This window comes from Phaethon aethereus, assembly GCF_964289735.1.
Source record: "Phaethon aethereus genome assembly, chromosome: Z".
NCBI classification, from domain to species: domain Eukaryota; kingdom Metazoa; phylum Chordata; class Aves; order Phaethontiformes; family Phaethontidae; genus Phaethon; species Phaethon aethereus.
In genome coordinates this window covers 5,216,258-5,234,468 of record NC_138577.1, presented here as the reverse complement: position 1 = coordinate 5,234,468, position 18,211 = coordinate 5,216,258, and the positions used below count along the sequence as shown (strand labels likewise).

General features: G+C 50.4%; 1 protein-coding gene across 1 annotated transcript in view; it reads left to right on the top strand.

Annotated features, from left to right (window-relative positions):
• Positions 1-18,211, top strand: part of LOC309415400 (E3 ubiquitin-protein ligase ARK2C-like) — a gene marked incomplete at its 3' end in the record, with an annotated part of 48,607 nt that overhangs the window by 28,128 nt on the left and 2,268 nt on the right. Inside the window, exons 2-6 of the mRNA XM_082012918.1 lie at positions 10,061-10,370; positions 12,442-12,567; positions 16,064-16,193; positions 17,188-17,292; positions 17,825-17,920. Coding sequence (XP_081869044.1) covers positions 10,061-10,370; positions 12,442-12,567; positions 16,064-16,193; positions 17,188-17,292; positions 17,825-17,920 — 767 coding nt within the window. The remainder of the gene's footprint in view (positions 1-10,060; positions 10,371-12,441; positions 12,568-16,063; positions 16,194-17,187; positions 17,293-17,824; positions 17,921-18,211) is intronic.

Below are 18,211 nucleotides of genomic sequence, written 5' to 3'. Positions count from 1 at the left end.
CAAGGTTTGTGGGGAGGAGAAGGTTGGCACCGACGCCGCTGGTTGTCACCCAAAAGCTGCAGAGGAGGGAGGGGATATTGGGGCCGACACAGGATTGGGATGCTGCCGCGGCACCCCTCTGCCTTGTGGGGCAGAGCAGTCCCACCCCCTGGGCCGTGCCGGGACTGTGGATAAGCCCTGGTTCCCGAGTGCCCACGGGGTACGGGTGTGCCAAGGGACTCTGCTCCTGTCTGAGCATCTGTGGCACAGCACGGGTTGATGCTGAGCAGATGCAGGTTTCAAACCAGGTGGGGTCACGAAGTCTTTTGCTTAAACAGGGAGAAGAGACAGCTGAGAGCATTGGCTCTTCCCATTAGCTCCTTCCATGGAGAAGGGTTGAAGGTGCATTTGAATTTCAGACACACCGGGTCTGGCAGCATTTGGGTGGAGGGTTTTCGTTTGGGCTGTCGCAGAATTAAGAGGCTTCATGAGCAATGCAGCACAACACCAGAGATCCCACCAGGTCCTTGCAACATCTAGCTGGGTTTTTCCCCCATGGTTTTAGCTTGTTGCCTCTTTCTGGATGTCCTGCATATCATTACTGGTAGGAGGGAGCTGCTGCAAGCCCTCCAGCTGGTCATGAGGAGAGCTTAAGGGTGTTTTAAGGCAGGTGTTGAGAACTTCCAAATGTCTGAGGAGGGCTTTGGACACTGTGAAAGCATGGAAATGTTGGAAAGCCAAGTATTGAATTTCCCTTTCCAAACAACTGGCTGCAGCATATCGCTGCCCGTCAAAGTCGAAGGCTCCTGCGTGCACGAGTCAGCACGTTTTCACATTCCCAAGGGCAGGATAGGGCTCGCTCCAAGTGCTTCCTCATTGCTCTCTGCAGGCAGAGCCAAGTAATTGACCTCAGTCACGTCAGGATTTTTAATTATTTTTTTTTTAAGTTGAGGATTAATTACTTCCCCTGGTTAATTTTCCCATTTCCAGGCTGGGGACTAATTCACGTGTCTATAACACCCTGCTAGTAACATATAACCACAAAAAGATGAGCTCTCTTGCCTCTTTTGACCAAAGGGGCCCCTGGTCTCCTCCAACTCCCTTTTCAACTTTTTTTTTTTTTTTTAAATTGGGCTAAGAGTCCAAACCTTGGAAAAGAGCCATTGAGCCCAAGCGCCTGCCAATAAACTGGGAAAAGCTCTGATTTTGTTTGCCTTCCCCACCACGCGGCACGTAAAATGGGCTCGGGTTACACGTAGGAGCCAGCTGGAATGATGGTGGGGGAGAAGGGATGGGTGAGCAAACCAGGGTGCCTGGATGATGGCCAAATCCCCAATAATGTTGGGAGCCTTGAAGTTCAGGTATCGGCCAAACCGTCTCTGCCCTCAGCAGCGCAGGGGTTTCGTTCAGGCGTAAGCAACGGGCCAAGCAGCCCAAAAACGTCATTGACACCTGAGATGTGACCCCTGCTCTTAGCATGGGGGTCGAGGGCGCGTGATTCCTGTCGGCCGTTTGTCCTTCACCCTTTCCGGCGCCTTCAGACCGAACAGAAACGAGAAGCGTTATAAAAAAGTCGCAGAGGGGTTTTGCAACATCGCCAAAGCCGTGTTTCCTCCGGTTCCCGCTCCTGGCAGGCTTGCAGAGCTGGGTCCAAAACTGTGAGAAACGGGGCAGTTTGGGGAAGAAGAGCTGGGCTGTGTGGGAAACATCTTGCCAGGCTGCCGGGGCCACCCGTCCCTCCGGGTACGTGAGAGCCTGGGAGGGGAGGAGTGAAACTGGGACTGGTAAATCTCAGAAAACATTTTCTTTCAGTGCGATTTGGGGTTTTTTTGTGTGTGTGTGATGATCCAAAAATCATAAATACACCCTCGAATGCTGTACATGAGAATAAAACTATAATTAAAACATAGTGTGAAGTATAAAAGCAAAAAGATGGGTTTAAGTGTAGCAGCGCTGCCGAAGTGTTTCTCCTTCCTCCTTGGAAAATATTGCCGAATTCAACACGTCCCTGTGAAACATTATCTTCAACAAAACTTTTTTTTCCCCCTGAAGCTAGTGGAAAAGGGTTGCAGGAAAGAAAAACCTCATCCAGTGCTGCACAAACAGCCGTCTCTCTCCTGTGATGGGTGCAGGCTGCCTGGCTGTATCCCACCACTAGCTCTGGCTGCTCCCCAAGCCCCCCTGCCCAGCATCGCTTCGGCCCTGGTGTAAGCTGATAAATGCTGGTTATTGCCAGTTGTAAGTGGGGTTTGTTGTTGTTGTTGTTGAATGCTGAGCCTAGGCTCTGGAAGGAGTCCCACCTCGGCTTCTTTTCGGGTGCGTCAGGGCTGCACGTGGTTTCACCCCACGGCGTGCCGGAGAGGAGATGCTCTGCTCAGCGCTGGGGACCACGGGTGTGTGCACGAGCCTGTGCTCCAGCCAGGCCAGCTCATGGCGCTCAGCAATTAATGGGAGGCTTCGTTAGGGCGAGAGGATGTTGAACAGGGATCGTACGAGCAGGCAGGGGCAATCTGCAGTCTCCAAGGTCTGTGTTCACGTGTTTTTCGGGACGAGCTGAGCTGTGTTTGGCTGTGCCTGCACAGAGGTCCGCAGAGGCAGGTTGCAACACGGGCTTTGGGTGGCAGCGGCCATCAAACCATCGCATGGCGACGGGGGAGCCCATCGCAGCCCCGTTCCCCGAAACCCCTTTGCAGCCCTTCTCCATCAAATGTGCAAGACTCTGAGCAGGAGGAAGATAAACCTCCAAAACCTCATGTTTCCGCCCAGGATCCAACCACGCTCCGCCAGCCACCGCAGACCAGCCCTTTGCCCGCTGCAAGGGCTTCATCCTGACTCAGTCCCTGGCACTGTACAGCCTGGACAAGCAAATGAGGTGAATGAAAACACTCTTTATCCAATGCTAACCTGTGCCGGGGCTGCTCCTGGCCCAGCCACAGGCTGGTGCTGGGGTCTGCTACACACTGCAGGGCACTAGACGTGTGGGACGGCAGGCTGCACCCTGGGCTGGATTTGAGCTGGCTGCCTGTTGGTTTTGGCGCAGTTCTTGCCATTTGCTAAATGAAATGAGAAAGCTGTTGGCAAAGGTGCTGAAATTGAGACAGATTCCTTCCCGTCTGAAAAATTTTTCTCAAATTCTTTCCTCCTCCTCTTCCATCCTCCCTGCCCTGATCTCTTTGCCCAGCAGTTTACTATCCTACAACACGGGTGAGACGGCGTGATATCTCCCTCTGTGCAAGACCCCTAAATTTTCATGCAGCCGAATATACCACAGATTTGGTCTGGGGGGTTATTTTTTTAATTTTTTATTTTCCAGGTGCGCTGTCAGCCCTCATTTCCTATTTGTAAGTCAATTTAACTCGTTTAATAAGGGTATATTCACAAATCATTTGCAAAGGGTTAGCGCGTGGCTGATGGCACCAAGCAATTAGTAGCTCGTCTGTCGACGCCGCGCGGCCCTTCTCGGCACGCCAGGTGAGGCCGGAGACGCTCCCGCGACTTCAGCCTTTACCCACCGTACGCCGTCGGCACCGGTGCGAACTTCCCACCGCACCGCTGTCTCCGAGGGGAATTTTAATGCACACCCAGAGAAACAGCCTGCGGGCACCTGGCCTGGCAGGCTCTCCACAGACCCCGGTGCTTGGTGCGGCACCCGGCACGGCTCCGATTTTTGGGGTCTATCTGCCTCCCCGGGGCGGGAGGAGAGGCCGTGGCGGCTCTAATCAGGGCGAACCGGCCGAGGCGGCACGGCTCCGTCCCCCGGCTCGGCCGGCTGCGACCGGCAGATCTTCCGCGGCTGCAAAACCCGCCGGCGAGCGAAGCCAGGGCTCTCCGGGAGCTGCCACCCCGCTCGGCCGCGATGGGATCGAGGCGTACAAACAGCCCCGGCCCTCCCGCCGCCCCCCGGCCCCGCGCGCTCGCACGCAGCCCGTGGGTGCCTCGGCAAGCCGGCCAGGTTGCCTTACCCAGGGGAAAAATTCACACGCATCGCAGACGGCTTAACAGCGTAAGGCAGATTTTGTTTTCCTCCCGAAGGCGGCCGCGCTCCCTGGGCCGCAGCTGCCTGCTCGAGATACCCACCTCCGGCCCCATCTCTGGGCCTGATCCCCTCTCCCTTACCAGCAGCCCAATATTCAAAAATATTGCTGCTGTGAGGAGAGGAGGTGGAAATAAATGGTTCTGCTTTCTGGGTTTTTGTTTTCATAAAGCCTGTAGCATCCCCCGCCTCTCCGCAGGGTTTACCCCGGGGCTTTGCGTCTCCGAGATGGGTCAGCGTGTAACGAGCACGCGGATCCCTTGGGCTTTTCTGGGTGAAATATTGGTGGGTGGATAAATTTGCGTGTGCAGATGCACAGTCAAATCCTGATGATGCTAAAGGAGAATCCCCAGTGACAGAAATACCCAGTATCAGACCAGTAAATTTCAGTGACTTGATGTCACATACCAAAAATATATGAACCTGTCATTTCCAGGGTTCACCTGGGGGCACGAAGGAGTTTGGGAACATTTCTTTTAATGAAAAAAAGTCCGGGCTGCTTCAGATAATGTATAGAAACAATAAATGTAATGGTAGAACTGAGAGGAAAAAAAAAAAAAAAAAAGAAAAAGCCGTGGAAGTGAGAGCGGCGGCCAGGAGGACGTGACGAGTTTCCCCACGGGTTTCCGCTGTGCTCGGAGCCTGCATGAGCGAATGGTGGACGTGGCGCGGCCGCGAGCAGCCAAGCAGGTTCAGCTATCCACGTGCCTGCATCATCTGTCGGCTTACTAAAAACAAATTCATACCTCCTTGGTTTGAGACCCAGCCTGTAACACCGTCTTCTAGCTGAGCATTTTGGGCGCGTCGTAAATAGCTGTTAAGCGATGCTCCTCGCAGGGTTTTTATCTGGGGATCATCTTCACGGTGTGGGCAGGGAGGTGGGGCCGTGGCGTTGCGTAGCTGCGGGGAATACAGCAGAGCCAGCTCCATGGCGGGTCCTCGGCATCGCGGCGTGCAGCCGTGGCGTCAGTTGCGGTAGCAGAGGTGAGCCAGCCCAGTTGGGTATCTACTGATCTGCACTCGTGTTCTGGTAGCAGTAGGAATTAACGAAGTGCCGATTCACCCACCCCTTGATCCCTGGTGCTGACCTTGGCTCCAGGATGTGATGGAAGAAGTCGAGGGGGAGTGGACCAAGCAGCTATCAGAACACCACGCAAGGCAGGGGGGTGTTGCTGGTGTTCACCCAAAGGCACAAGGTGGATGGGGCCACGTGGTCCTACACCATCATGCCATGCCGTAGCTTCTTTTGGGGCAGGCCTGGCCCCGGGCATGTCAGAAGACCACTGGCTTGCCCAAGACTTGATTCATGTTTCCACTAGATCCCATCTTTGTCTCTGCGTGTTAGGGCAAACCTTTTGCAGGGCACTTCTTAGACCTGGATTAGCTGGGCTCAGACATTAGCTGCCTTTGTGGCTTAACTGAGGCCAGAGGGGTGTAAGGCAACAAGAATTGTCCCAGCTGGGAGATTGGGTGTGTGGGTGGGCAGACTGAGAAAGAGAGCAGACCTTCCACACGTGTATGGTTAAGAGAAGAGCATAAGGAACTAATATGGAGAGGGAGAGGAACTGCAAAAAAGGGGGAGAAATGCCCCCCTGCTCTGCTAAGAAATAACTCAATTTAGATGCTTGCATTGAGACAGAAGTCTCTGATCTCAATGACATTTGGCCACAACCAGTTAATAGGAGACTACAAAAAAATGAAGTCATCTGCTTTGCTTACACAGAAGTGACATGTGGCTCAGCTCAGAGCTGCTGATCTGATGTTGCTCTGAGTTGCCATCATCTGCCTGCCACAGCAACAGCGTTTAAATGAAAAGAAGAAACAACAGGACAAGGAAAGAAGGATTTCTGGCTGGTGGGCAGCCTGACAGTAAGCCCAGAGAAATCAGTCTTCCATGGCTCCAGGTATGAGCAGCTGAAGCTACTCATGCCACTGGAGGAGCACGTCAGTGAGCCTCAGGCAGCAGGGTGGACCCTCTCCTCCTGACCAGTAGGCTAGACATGGAGACACGTCTTTCCAGGTTGGCCTCAGGTCAAAAGCCTCTGAGGGATGGTGAGGACTGCATCATCTCTGCAGCAAGGGCACTGGGCTTCCCCCTCCCTCTTCAGCTGGAGGAGGCAGATGTTTGCAGCAGAGGCCACTGAAGCTGATGAACCTGTTAGGTGCCTTTGGGGTAGGCCATAAAAAAACATCCAAGATCTGGCTGGCCCCTTTTCCTGCAAAATCAAAGTATCCCAATGGAGAAGGATAATCCTACTGTAGGATGAGGACCAAAACTCTGGAGCCTATTGAGTGGGGAGGGGGTCTCTGCCTTGCCAATCTCAGAGCAGCATTGTCTTTCTGCAGCCACCACTGGGGCAGTCAGTGGAGAACATGGCTGATGGAGGATGTGGTTAGTAGCTCTGGAGCTTAATAGGCACAGTTTCCAACCTCATCGTCTTTGCTGCAGAAATGTCTTCAAAGCTTAGCTAACGAAAATGTCATCCCTGCCCTTGTTCTGGGGAATAAAAACAAAAGATGGAGTGGGGTATCTGGACTGGCTTTTAGTCATGGATTGCTCTCCACTGTGGCAGACATTACTATCCAGGCAAAAAAGCAGATTAAATTCATGAATCAAATTTTCTTGAAGCATTTTATGGGCGATGCTTGTCGCTTCCAATGCAAATGTGATCCAGGACCAAACCGCAACTTGGGAAAGAGAAGGAAGATGTAAGATGGAAGATGTAAGAGAAGGAGTAGTCATTAACAGGCACTGCTAATGTGAGATCCTCCGTTACGTTGAATAGGGGTGAGCGCCTGCGAGCCAGATTCTGGTGCTGGGCATGCTGAGTTACTTGGAGTAAAGCTGCTTAGCTGGTGTCAGCAGGGTGACACTGGATTTACCTTGTGTACGCAAGATCAACATATGGACTTGGAAAGCAGTCCCCACCAAAGCCCCTTTGTGGCTAAGTATGATGAACAGGAGAGGGTAAACTTGAAAATAGGTAGCTCGGAGATGAAATGTTCTGTTGTACACTGTTACTTGTTTGCCAGGGCTTTCTGGGCTCCACCAGTACCATGCTCAGCAAGGACTGGCTCTTTGTTGTTCAAGCTGGTTTGAATATGCCAGATGTATGATTTGATGACTGCTAATAAGCATAGATTTGCTGAAGTATTCCCCAAAGTCTTTGCTTTGCCATCAAAATCCTCATCAGCAATTGGATTAGTTGTAGGGAATGAACAGTTACAACACAAGATAGTGAATTATGTTAAGACAAATTGATGGATTTTATTTAATCATATGGTCTCGGTCACATCTTGATAGTATTTTTCCCATGGAGGGAAATGCATCATTGCACTGGTAGGTATCAGAAAAAATACTAAAAAATGTTTGTTTTAATTGACTAGTGCCTAAAAATAAGCAAATTAACTCTCTGTACCAAAACAAAATGGCTTAGGCTTTTACTTTAGCCTAAGTTGACTCTGCATGGGCCCTGCACACCTTCCTGCCCAGATAGCAGAGGTGAAGTTTGTGTTTTCTGGACCACAGGGAAGTGTATGACCAAGTACCTCACACGGACTGTTTTGGTGTGGGAGGAAAAATTCAAGTCAAAAGCTCTGACAAGGTCATCTGCCCACGCCGTCCCCTCTAGTTCATCATGGCTCTGGCCTCAAAGGTCCTGCAGATGTTTCACTAAATCAGACTAAGGCCTCCCAAGATACAGCAAAAGGCTGGAAATCCTTAGCTAAGGTTGCACCAGGCATCAAGAGATGATAGAGACGCAGAGACTGGCTTTCTCTGCTTTACTTATGTACGACAAAATTTCTCCTAGTAAACATGGAGGAATATCACTCTACTTCGTTGTCTTGCGTCCCCCTAAGCCAGTTCCGTCTGAAATACAGCTAAACTGCTGCCTGGTGGCACAGGCTGGTGTGTTTGGTTGCGCAGAGGGAATAGCACTTTAACCTGCTCTGTTACCTTGTCGTCAGGTGCCGTGAAGACCTAGAGGTGCAAAACGGCTCACCTGTGACTTGCCCATAGCCATTAGAGGTTGAGCAACTCGCCATGAGTTGCTCTGCAGGTACCCAGCAAACACAGCACTTAGGAGACATCTCCTCATGATTGCGGTGTTGCTCAGCTTGAGCAATGGGCCAGAGGAACCCGGGGTCCCCATTTCGTTACTTGGCCTTTACCCGTCAGTGGGGTACAGTGAACTGAGGCCAAGCCGATGGCAGCAAATATAACCTGCAGTACCAGGGGATGGGATACATGGATGGCTCATGAGTCTGGGTCTGCAGCTCCATCACTGGGGAACGGTGGTTCTGATCTCACCTCCTCTGGTTTTAATTAATAGGGGAGCCGAATCATGCTGTTATCTGACAGCATGAGAAATTAGCTCCTTAAGAAGTTCTCCTGCTGGTGGCACACGCATTTGTTACCCGCTGCCTCTCAGAGGGCACGCTACGGAGGATTAGTTTGTATTTAAGAGATGCTGTGTGTAATTACTTATGCACAGTTTTGCAAACCATTCGTTTCTGTTAGGTCCTCTCCTGTTGTTTCATTTGCTGGCATCTGGCTTGCTTTGTGCATCTCCCGTTTCCATACGGACGTGAACAGAAAGCACTTGGGGCTCCCCCAGCTGCTGTGATGTACGGGCCCTGCCTGCCAGCAGAAAGGAGGTGTGAGCAGAAGCGATCTGGGTGAAGAAGGCATCATAGGCACGTCTGTCCTGTGTCTCGGGATGACACTCAGTGTCTCTCGGCGCTGTTGTTCCTGAATTGAAAAAAAAAGAAGAGTTTTTAGGAAGATGAGGTGTTCAAAAGACGGCGCAAAAGGGTAGGTCTACTACCCTGGGGCTGATCCTCAGCAAAGAGGCATCTCTAATAGCCTCACTCGAGTCTCATCCTTCACCTCTGAGCTGCTTCTCTCCCTAGTTTAAGAGCCAAAAACATTGCTGTGATACCTGTAAATGCTTCAGGAATGCAGGAATTAATCTGCTGGGTTGGGCCAAGGGCCCATCCAAGCAAGGATCTTGAGGGAGGTGCAAGCCAGTGCCAGATGTTTTGCAAAAAGCCTCTGCTACGGATCTCTGTCACACCTCATTTCTTCCTCATTCCCATCAGTTTCATGGCTGGTCTCGCAGCAGTCCCTGTTGTGTTTCCCACCACCGCACTCTCCCTCTGTGCAGTTCACGAGGGTGGGCTACTGAAGGGTCTCAGCAAAGATGCACAGCCTTAATCTCATCTCTCAGAGGTGGAAGGTGTCTCATTCACATCCTACATTCAGCAAGAGACAGTGTCTCAGATATTATTTCCTTGCCTATGAGACATGTTTCGACAGGCGGAGAAATACCTTGAATTGCATGGGAACTGAGCAAGCTTAAAAAACTTCATAACTCATGAAAATATACTTTAGAAAACAGATTTTTTTTTTTACTTTTTCTAAAATGCTGAGGCTTTTTCATAGAATCATGGAATGGCTTGGGTTGGAAGGGAATCTTTAAATGTCACCTAATACAACTCCCCTGCAATGAGCAGGGACGTCCTCAACTGGATCAGGTTGCTCAGAGCCCCTCACTTGGGATGTTTCCAGGGATGGGGCATCTACCACCTCTCCGGGCAACCTGGGCCAGTGCTTCACCAGCCTTAGTGTGAAAAACTTCTTTCTTTAGCTAGTCTGAATCTATCGTCTTTTAGTTTAAAAGCATTACCCCTTGTCCTACTGCTACAGGTGTATTAAAACTTTTGTTCTTTTTCTCTTTAAGACAGGCAAACCAGAACAAGCTGAAGCAGTTTTCATCAGTATACACTTCAATTTGGAGCCAAAAAGCCGCTTTGAACTCAAACCTATGTTTTGGTTCCAATGTTTTTTGGAGGAGAAAAACTATTAGTCAAAATCAACATTTTTCCATGTAACCAATGTTAACTGACCTGTTCTCTTTTTTTTAACCCTTCTGGCAGAGGAGAGAAACAGCTGTTTGCCCAATTCTTGCCCTGGATGGGCAACCACGGGGCTGGGGTGCCCCGGCCACCACTGGCCCCCATGACGGCCATGCTCTTCTCTTCCAGGTGCTCCTTTTCAAAGGTCTCAGCATCCCCATGCTACCTCCTGCCGGCACTTCCACCTGGGTCCCCAGCCTCAGCTCTCCGCCGACTTCACCCTGCCTCACGCAGTGCAGCCCCAGCCGGGGCTGACCCCCCACATGGCCCCCGCGCACCAGCACAGCGGCCCCTTGCACCAGCCCCTGGCACCAGTGCCAGCCCTGCCCTTCCAGGACATGGCCGGTCCCTCCTTCCTACCTCAGGCGCTTCACCAGCAATACCTCCTCCAGCAGCAGCTCCTCGAGGCACAGCACCGCCGGCTCATGCCCCATCCCAGGTAAGGGGGTCTTACTCTTCCTGAAGGACGCCGAGTAGCCGCATCAGCCTCACTTCAGCAAAGTGGCTTCTGCAAAACTCCGGCGGTACGTGCCGGTAACGTTGGGTTTTCTTCACAAGTTCATTTGTGTACCTCCAAAATTCATCCACCAGAAGGGAAGCTGCAGGGCAGGTTGCATCTGCGGGTATACCTTTCCCATGGGGATCCATACCATGCTCATCTAGTATGTCCCAAGGTCGCCTGTAAGACGGTAACATCATGATGGTAACACCTTGGTCTTGCAGTGAGCCTGACCTGCGTGACAGAGCGAGCGGTAGACGGCACGCACGAGCTACCTCCTCGTAGCTGCTGTTTCAAAACTGCGTAAGAGATTGTATCCACCTACACCGTCAGGTTTCGCACATGACGAGCTTGCTCCTCTGGGTCTAGGTAGGCTTCCCAACTCCGTGAGGGAATGATGCTGTTGACCTGCCGCACATTCAATCACAGAAAGCAAGCCTAAATTCAGACTGGGCTGACGGCTGCAGAGAGAATTACTGTAACTCAGCAGAGGTGGAAATGGGTGCCTGGTCTTGTCCTGACTGTGTTTCTTGAGAGAGGGGTTTAGACAGCACGTAGGACAGGAGTGCTTTTTTTGGAAACATATGGAAGCTATTTGTGGGTTGTACCCGTGGACCAAGAATCAGAGGATGACTCTTTGCGATAACGCTTCATTTGGAAAGAATGCTACAGACGGAAAACACTTTCTTCCCATACCCTTTCTGCCTGAAAATTGTGCGTTCTTCTCCCCCTTGTTTTGTTCAGCATAAACTGGATTTTAGGTGGATTTAAGGATTAGTTAATAATCGAGTAGCAAATATGTGTGAGGCTGAGGCATTGATGATACAAGTGTTTATCTCTTAGTCATAAGCTGAATTCAAATACAGGCACGGAGCACAATTCCACGCAGAAGCTGCTTTGGTAAGTGCTGCCAGTGCTACATTTGCAAGTGGGCTGTGGTGAGGAAAAGGGCAGAAACCTCTTGCCCAGTCCCACAGCCTGTTTCTGAAAGCCCAGCTGCATCCGAGGAGGGTGTCAGAAACCTTACAGGTGTGGGGCATGACATCCCAGTAATGGCAATCTGGGTCATGCCTTCAAAAGCAAAACCTCTGAGCTGTGGCTGCATGAAAAATTCTTTATCTAGCAGCTCCCTGCTCCATCTGCTCTAGTGGCTTCCTATAGCTTTGCTTTGTGATGGCTCCACTGGTAAGCAGGGACTTGGCAGGGAGCAAGGGGTTTGAGTCTGTTTGTAGTGCAAATCCAGCTCGTGCATCCACCTTTGTATTTCTCCAAGCGTGGACACCGAGCAAGCAGCACATGCTCTTCCCCTGAGTAGTTCAAGCAGGCAATAATCATGAGAGGAGACTCGAATCCCTCGAAAAGCCTTGCTATATATTCTACCACTTTTCCCTTCCCTGCCTGCAAAGGCAGCAGAGCTGGGGGAGAAGGAGCTGGATCCCAGCCTGGCCTGTCCATCATCCAGAGAAATGTTGGCGAAGGCCAGCAAGAGTAAATTCTGCTTTCAGTTACTCCTGAGTAATCCTGTTATGAATGAGGTTTCCCAGGAGTTTATGGACTGCATGGGGAGACGAGGCAACCTGCAGCTTCTTTATGATGATGGATAACGGCTGAAGCAGGGACATGTTTTATCTTGTGTGCTGTTTATGGGGCTGACAGTGGAGAAAAAGAAAATAGTGCAAGTGGCACATAGCTGCTAAAGAAGAAGTTGTTTGTTTCTGCTTGCTCTCCATGTTGCCACCAAACAACATCTCCTGTAAACTGAGTGCATGTGGATGCTACAGGGGACGAGTGGAGGTCTGTGTCATGTCCATGGTGACGAGTAAATGACATAGCTCTGAGTTCCTCATCATCCCTGACACCTGCCTGGACTCTTTTCTCTTGGACACATATTCAGAAGCCCAACCGCTTGGGTTTTCCCCCAGTTTATTGACAGGGACTCAGAGCAGCAGCCATACGGACCAGTGCCTTGGCCACGTGGCTAACTCGCTTGCTGGTCTCCTCCTCCCCGCAGGCGGGCTCAAGAGCGCATGTCCGTTCAGCCTCACCGTCTACACCCCAGCTTTGACTTCAGCCACCAACTGCAAACACCACAACCCATGGGGCCCCAGCCCAGGTATTTAGCTGAAGGCACAGACTGGTAAGTTTTCTGCATTTCACTAGGGTGTTGAATGAGGTGTTTAAAAAATCCTGGGGAGGCTGCAAGGGTTGGTGAATGTCATCACGGATCAATTCTTTCATGAAAACTAACAGTTCAGCGCAACAGGCACAACGTGGGGACTGTGCGGTGGGAAAACTCATCTCTGGGAAGGCCATGAATGCGTGCTAGAGCCTTTATGCATGTACATGATAACATCGAGGCATCGATGCTGCCCATAACTCTCCATCCATGGATGCAGAATGTAGCCAAGCATTAATCTTGCTCCAGGGTATTTTCTTGCTGCAGGGTACAGCCAGGATCTTTTTCATTCAGATCTGAAACCGCCTGAACTACATCTTCTGCTGTCCACCAGGCACTCAAAAAACAGTGGCCACAACTATTTCTGTGGTCTAACTTAGGGAGCACGGTGCTGCCCTGCACCGCCGGGTGGTGTGAATGAATTAACAGTTGTTAATCGTTCCCTCACTGTAGCGTTTGATATCCTGGAAAAGCTGAGCAGGTAAATGATCAGGTAAATGAAAAATGATCCTTTCATTTTCAGAGTGGGTTTTGAGCTCTTGCACAGTTAATAAAGAACTGGACCCTACTTGGAAGAATAAGAAAATAAAAACATACTTCTGAGTAGCTGCTTATTAGCTGAGCAAAGTCCATTCTGTGCACTGAATGGAAAAAATAGCATGTGAACATGTAATTAGAGACAATGGCAATGTGTATGCACAAGGGGACTGCAATAAAATGTCACAGGAAATCTTAATTATGGCATTTCCTAACATCTGAGTGCTTCGCTCTGCAAGTAGAGAGTCCTTTTAACACAGGGGGGGTGTTTCCCCCTCTGGGGTAATAATATGCAACCTAAAATATGGCCAGACCCTTCTGCCATTTTCTTCTCAGGTGTTCCCATTACTGGCACCACTGTGAGCTGAATTTGGCCAGGATGACATTGTTCAGATCAGTTTGCAAAGCAGTTCACGTACCATCTGGATAGAGCCATTCTTCCTGCCTCTCTTTCGGCTCAGAGTGTTTAATTATAATCATTAGAAGGATCTGATAAAGCATTGCTTTGTGTTCCCCTCCTCCTCCCTCCTTTTTCCCCCTGTGTTGCTCCTAAGGAGTGGGGATGAGAGAAATGGTATACCATGTATACATATTTGGGTGACTCACTTCCCCTTGGGCCCGTTTTGCCCAGTAACAGATACAAAAACTTCCCTCTAATGTGTTACCACCCCGTGGGCAGCATCGGCGCTCGCTCGGAAGCGGTAGGCACTGTCACGGGAAACGGGGATGGAAGGAAGATCTGAAGGTGATCAGGCATCTCGGACAGCCCAACCCTGATTAAAATCTTACAGTGAAGAAGAAATAAACTCCCATTTGGTTCCTTAAATCATCTGCATACGTATTTAGTGACAGCCATCCGACTGTTGTCTGGAGCCTTATCCCTCAGTTTTTGGTTGTTGGCAGTCCATGTACCATAGGCATCACAGCTCTTGAACGTTGCATCTGAGCATCAAGATGCTGTGCAGTTGTTCACATAGCACAAGCTAGAAGGTGATGGTTAGTTTTGGTTTTCCTCAGCTAATGTGCTCTGCTTATTCACCCCCAAACCCTGGGAGAACACCGTTCCTTGCAGTATCCTGCTTTGGGCCCTTCTTTGCCCTTTGCGACCCACGGCATCGCTTCAGGAGCCTCCACATCCAATTTTAAAGCTCTAGATGCACCAGTGCACAAACAGTTCAGCAGTGCTGTTACTGCAATTACTTGTGCAAGTTAAGAATGGCTGTTCATCTTTGAGAGACCTCTTTGGTCCTTGATCTCAAAGCGCTCTGTGGATTGCCACATCTATTTTGTAGACAGGAAATATGGGAAGGCAGAGAGGAAATGGTCAAGGTCATGCATCAGGCCAGTGGCAGGGCTGGGAACAGACCCAAAGCCTCCTGATTTGCAATCGAGCCTTCCATCCACCTGGGAACAGTCTTCAGTAACTGGATAAATACCCAAAATTGTGACACGGGAGCTGGAAAATACCCAGTCCTGTGGATTCTTACCCTGGTTGTGTTCCAGCCAGTTGCCTGCTGTGTTTTATCCTCTGCCAGGTTTTGTCTGCCTAGCACATGGCTAGCACAGGGCCACCAAAGGCAGTCCCTCTCTTTGCTTCAACTTGGGGCAGGGTGTCTTATTCGGGGTACTAGAGCGCTGGAGCTGCTGCCTGGTACTCAGGCTGTTCTGGGTAAAGGATTTCTGCATTTACTGTCCCCTCACATCCGTTATCTGCTGTTGGGCAAAAGCAGTTTCACAGCTGCTGGACGACACGTCTGGGTTGCTCCTAACAAGCCGTTGCGCTCGCTGCTGCTGTCCTCCGTGCAGGGGAAGAGAAGTTCGAGGCCAAAATGGGAAGCCACCCCTGTGCTCTAATTAGCTTTGCTTTGGCAAATGTGAAGATAGCGGTTATTAGAGCACCGGCTTTTGTAATGATGATAAAGTGAATGACATTCAAAGTGCTTGTTTGCTGAGAGACTCTTTGGCTGGAGAGACAAGGGATCAGCTAATTGGATTATAGATGGAGATGCTGCATTGGGCCTCCTCCCATCCCCTCCACATGGCATGGCAACGGAGTTGCCGTTTGTCTCTGCCTGCTGGATTGGGCAGGTCTTGGTCATGCCAAGTCCTGGGATGGAGCTGGGTTATTTTTCTGGAGGAAAAAAGTGCCCAAACTCACCAAGCTGAGTCCCAGCTCTGGCTGCCTGGGCCAGGCTGCATGCTGGCAGGTGGGACCATTGGGGATGTCCTGCTTCATTGGTGTTGGCCCGCTGGTTGTGTGACATGTTTCCTACAGCAGTCTCATCCAGAAATTTCCAAAAACCTTTTTATTTTCTGCATAAACAGCAGTTCCGGAGTTCCCTGAGGCTGGGTTCAGGTGAGGTGCAGTCTCCCTTGTCTCCCCGAGTCCTACTGTGACCTGGGCTGGGGTACCTACAAGGAGAGCACATGCCCATCAAAAAGCCCCTGGACAGTGCCCAGCTGGCTCCTAACAACCACCCAGAGCAGTTCATCAGTGTGTCCCCTGACTAGCTGTATTCCTACAAAATATTCAACGCAAAATGTAATTGTTTGCAGTGATGGCAGCACAGGGAGGACCTGGTCTGGCCAGGTTGAGCTACCGAGCCTGGGTATCTATTGGAGCCACCAAAATGATCTTGCTCTGAAATTAGCAGGCTGCATCTGTGCAGCCCTTGACCTCGGCTAACACAAATGCTAACTGGCATAAAAACAACGCCTCACTCCTTCGTGCTGGCCTGGTGGGTGACTGCCCAAATTGGAGGAAATACGTTTCCAAGCGGTAGCATCACCCCAGGTTGAGGAACCCACAGCAGCCCAGAGCCCACCTGTGGAGGTTGCCCTGTGAGCATGATTCGACGTGCTGTAAGCCATACAGTAAAGCTGTGCAGTCAAAGCCGTGTCTTCATCCTCGTGCCCACAGGGACCTCAGTGTCGATGCAGGACTGACTCACACCCAGTTCCAGGTCCGGGCAGTCCCTCAGCCCTATCAGCATTACTTAGCTACACCTCGGATGCACCACTTCCCCAGAAGCACATCCTCGACACAGATGGTAAGTGAAACGCTTTTACCAAGAAATGTTTTATGCATTGTCTGCCAGAAGGCAGTCAAAATAAAGGCTGCTATCTTTCTATCACCTGTCTTCTGCGAATCCCACTTATCTCCGGCCGTGGGAGGGAGTGTCTGAAAGGATAATGTCACATCATTGCGCTCTGCATTAGGAAAAGGAAAGGAAAGCTCAGCTACTCTGGAAAGGTTCGGTCCGTCGCATGCAGCACCACGCTCACAAGCTGGTCCGCAAAACCTGGGCAGGATGGGAGAGGCTCAGCAGTTATTACTAATAATATTAACACTGGAACAAATTGTGGGCTCTCAGGACTTTTTGTGTGCGGAAGGATTGGCAGTAGGTGACTCTTTCCCCTGGGCTCAGCCCGGAGGACCATCCCTCATCACATCGTTGCTCTCTACCTCAGCCTTGATGCCATGTGTAAAGGTTTTGCATGAGCTCTTGCACAGGTGGAGACGGGGTTTGACGAGAAGATGGGCTGACTGGGGTCACTTGCTGGCCCTGCTCCCCGCAGGGTGCTGTATTTGGAGCTGAGCCATGCCAAGCACTGCTAATCCTTAAAGAATCCTCAGGAAGGTGTTTTTTCCTTCTGTGTCCATAGTCGGACCCTGTGTGCCACAGCGAGGCTTAAAAAATCAAAGCCTGGATGAAGTGAAATCCACCCATTTAAAACTAAATAAAATAAAATCTCTTTTTAAGCTAATCCATGTTGAGAGTTTGGAACTGAAATGTCATAGATGCAACAGGGATTATTGTAACAGGTAGTTTATTCAGAAGAAATGCATGTTCTTAGTTATCATTTATAGGAGATCTATTTAATAAAACCTAATTTTTTGGTTATTAAAAGGCTTCCATTGGGGAAGGTGTCAGTCTGCTCTTTCATTTTGAATTTTTAAAGCTCTAGATTTAAATCAAGGTACACAAGGGATTTCTACGTGCAAGTACAGGTGGCTTTATTTTCCTCCCTCATTTCTCGCAGGTTGTTCATGAAATCAGAAATTACCCTTATCCTCAGCTTCAGTTGCTTGCTCTTCAGGGACTGAACCCAAGCAGGCACACGTCCGCTGTGCGGGAGAGCTATGAAGTATGTATCTCGGGGACTGGAATTATTATAAAAATTAAGTGCTGGGAATCTATGCACGCTCTGGCATAAACTTGTAAGACTATTTTGTGGCATGGCAGTTGCATTGAGTCTTGCAGAAATTTTAGTAATAACTGGGAGGCGAAGGGATTGAGTGAGTTTGGTAAAAGATGATTTACTCCAGGGTGCCTGGGTCTGGTTCGGGTTGACTTTGGCTCACTTCATGTCTGTGAACAAAGTGCCTCCATTCTACGGGGCTTTGTTTCCCAGTCTGTCAAACGGGGCTCAAATTCCACCCTAACTTCTGAAATATTGGATGTCCAGCTCTCTGTTCTCTGCCCTGAACCCCTAGTTATTGGTCCAAGAGCCAGGGCTCAGATCCATCATTTAAGCACAACTGATTTGGGTTTGATGGACATTTCCACTGAGGAAAGGGCGGGAGGGAGCCTTGTTCCCCAGCAGGAAGGGCGGGTGGTGGGACCTCAAGCCCCAGGAGCAATGCTGATGGTGCTTTGTTGCTATTCCTGTGCTGCAGGAGCTGCTGCAGCTGGAGGACAGGCTGGGCAGCGTGAGCCGGGGCGCCGTCCAGAACACCATCGAGAGGTTCACCTTCCCCCACAAGTACAAGAAGGTGAGAGCCCCAAAACCACGGCACAGCTGCCAGCCCCTCTCAGTTGGCCAAGGGTTGTGGGCACAGAGTGGATAGAAGCACAGACTTTGGTGGGTCGCAATCCTTAGGGTTGGCAAACTGGCACCATCAATCGAAATATTCCCTGAAATGGGGGAGGAATGTAAAGTCCAGAATTGGTGCTTTAATATCTTGTGGGGCTCCCTGACTGAAGCGGTGGTGTAGCTCAGCTGGCTGTTTCTCACTTCTAGGCTAGGAAGCTGCGGGCCAAATTTTCAAAAGGGTCTCAACCTT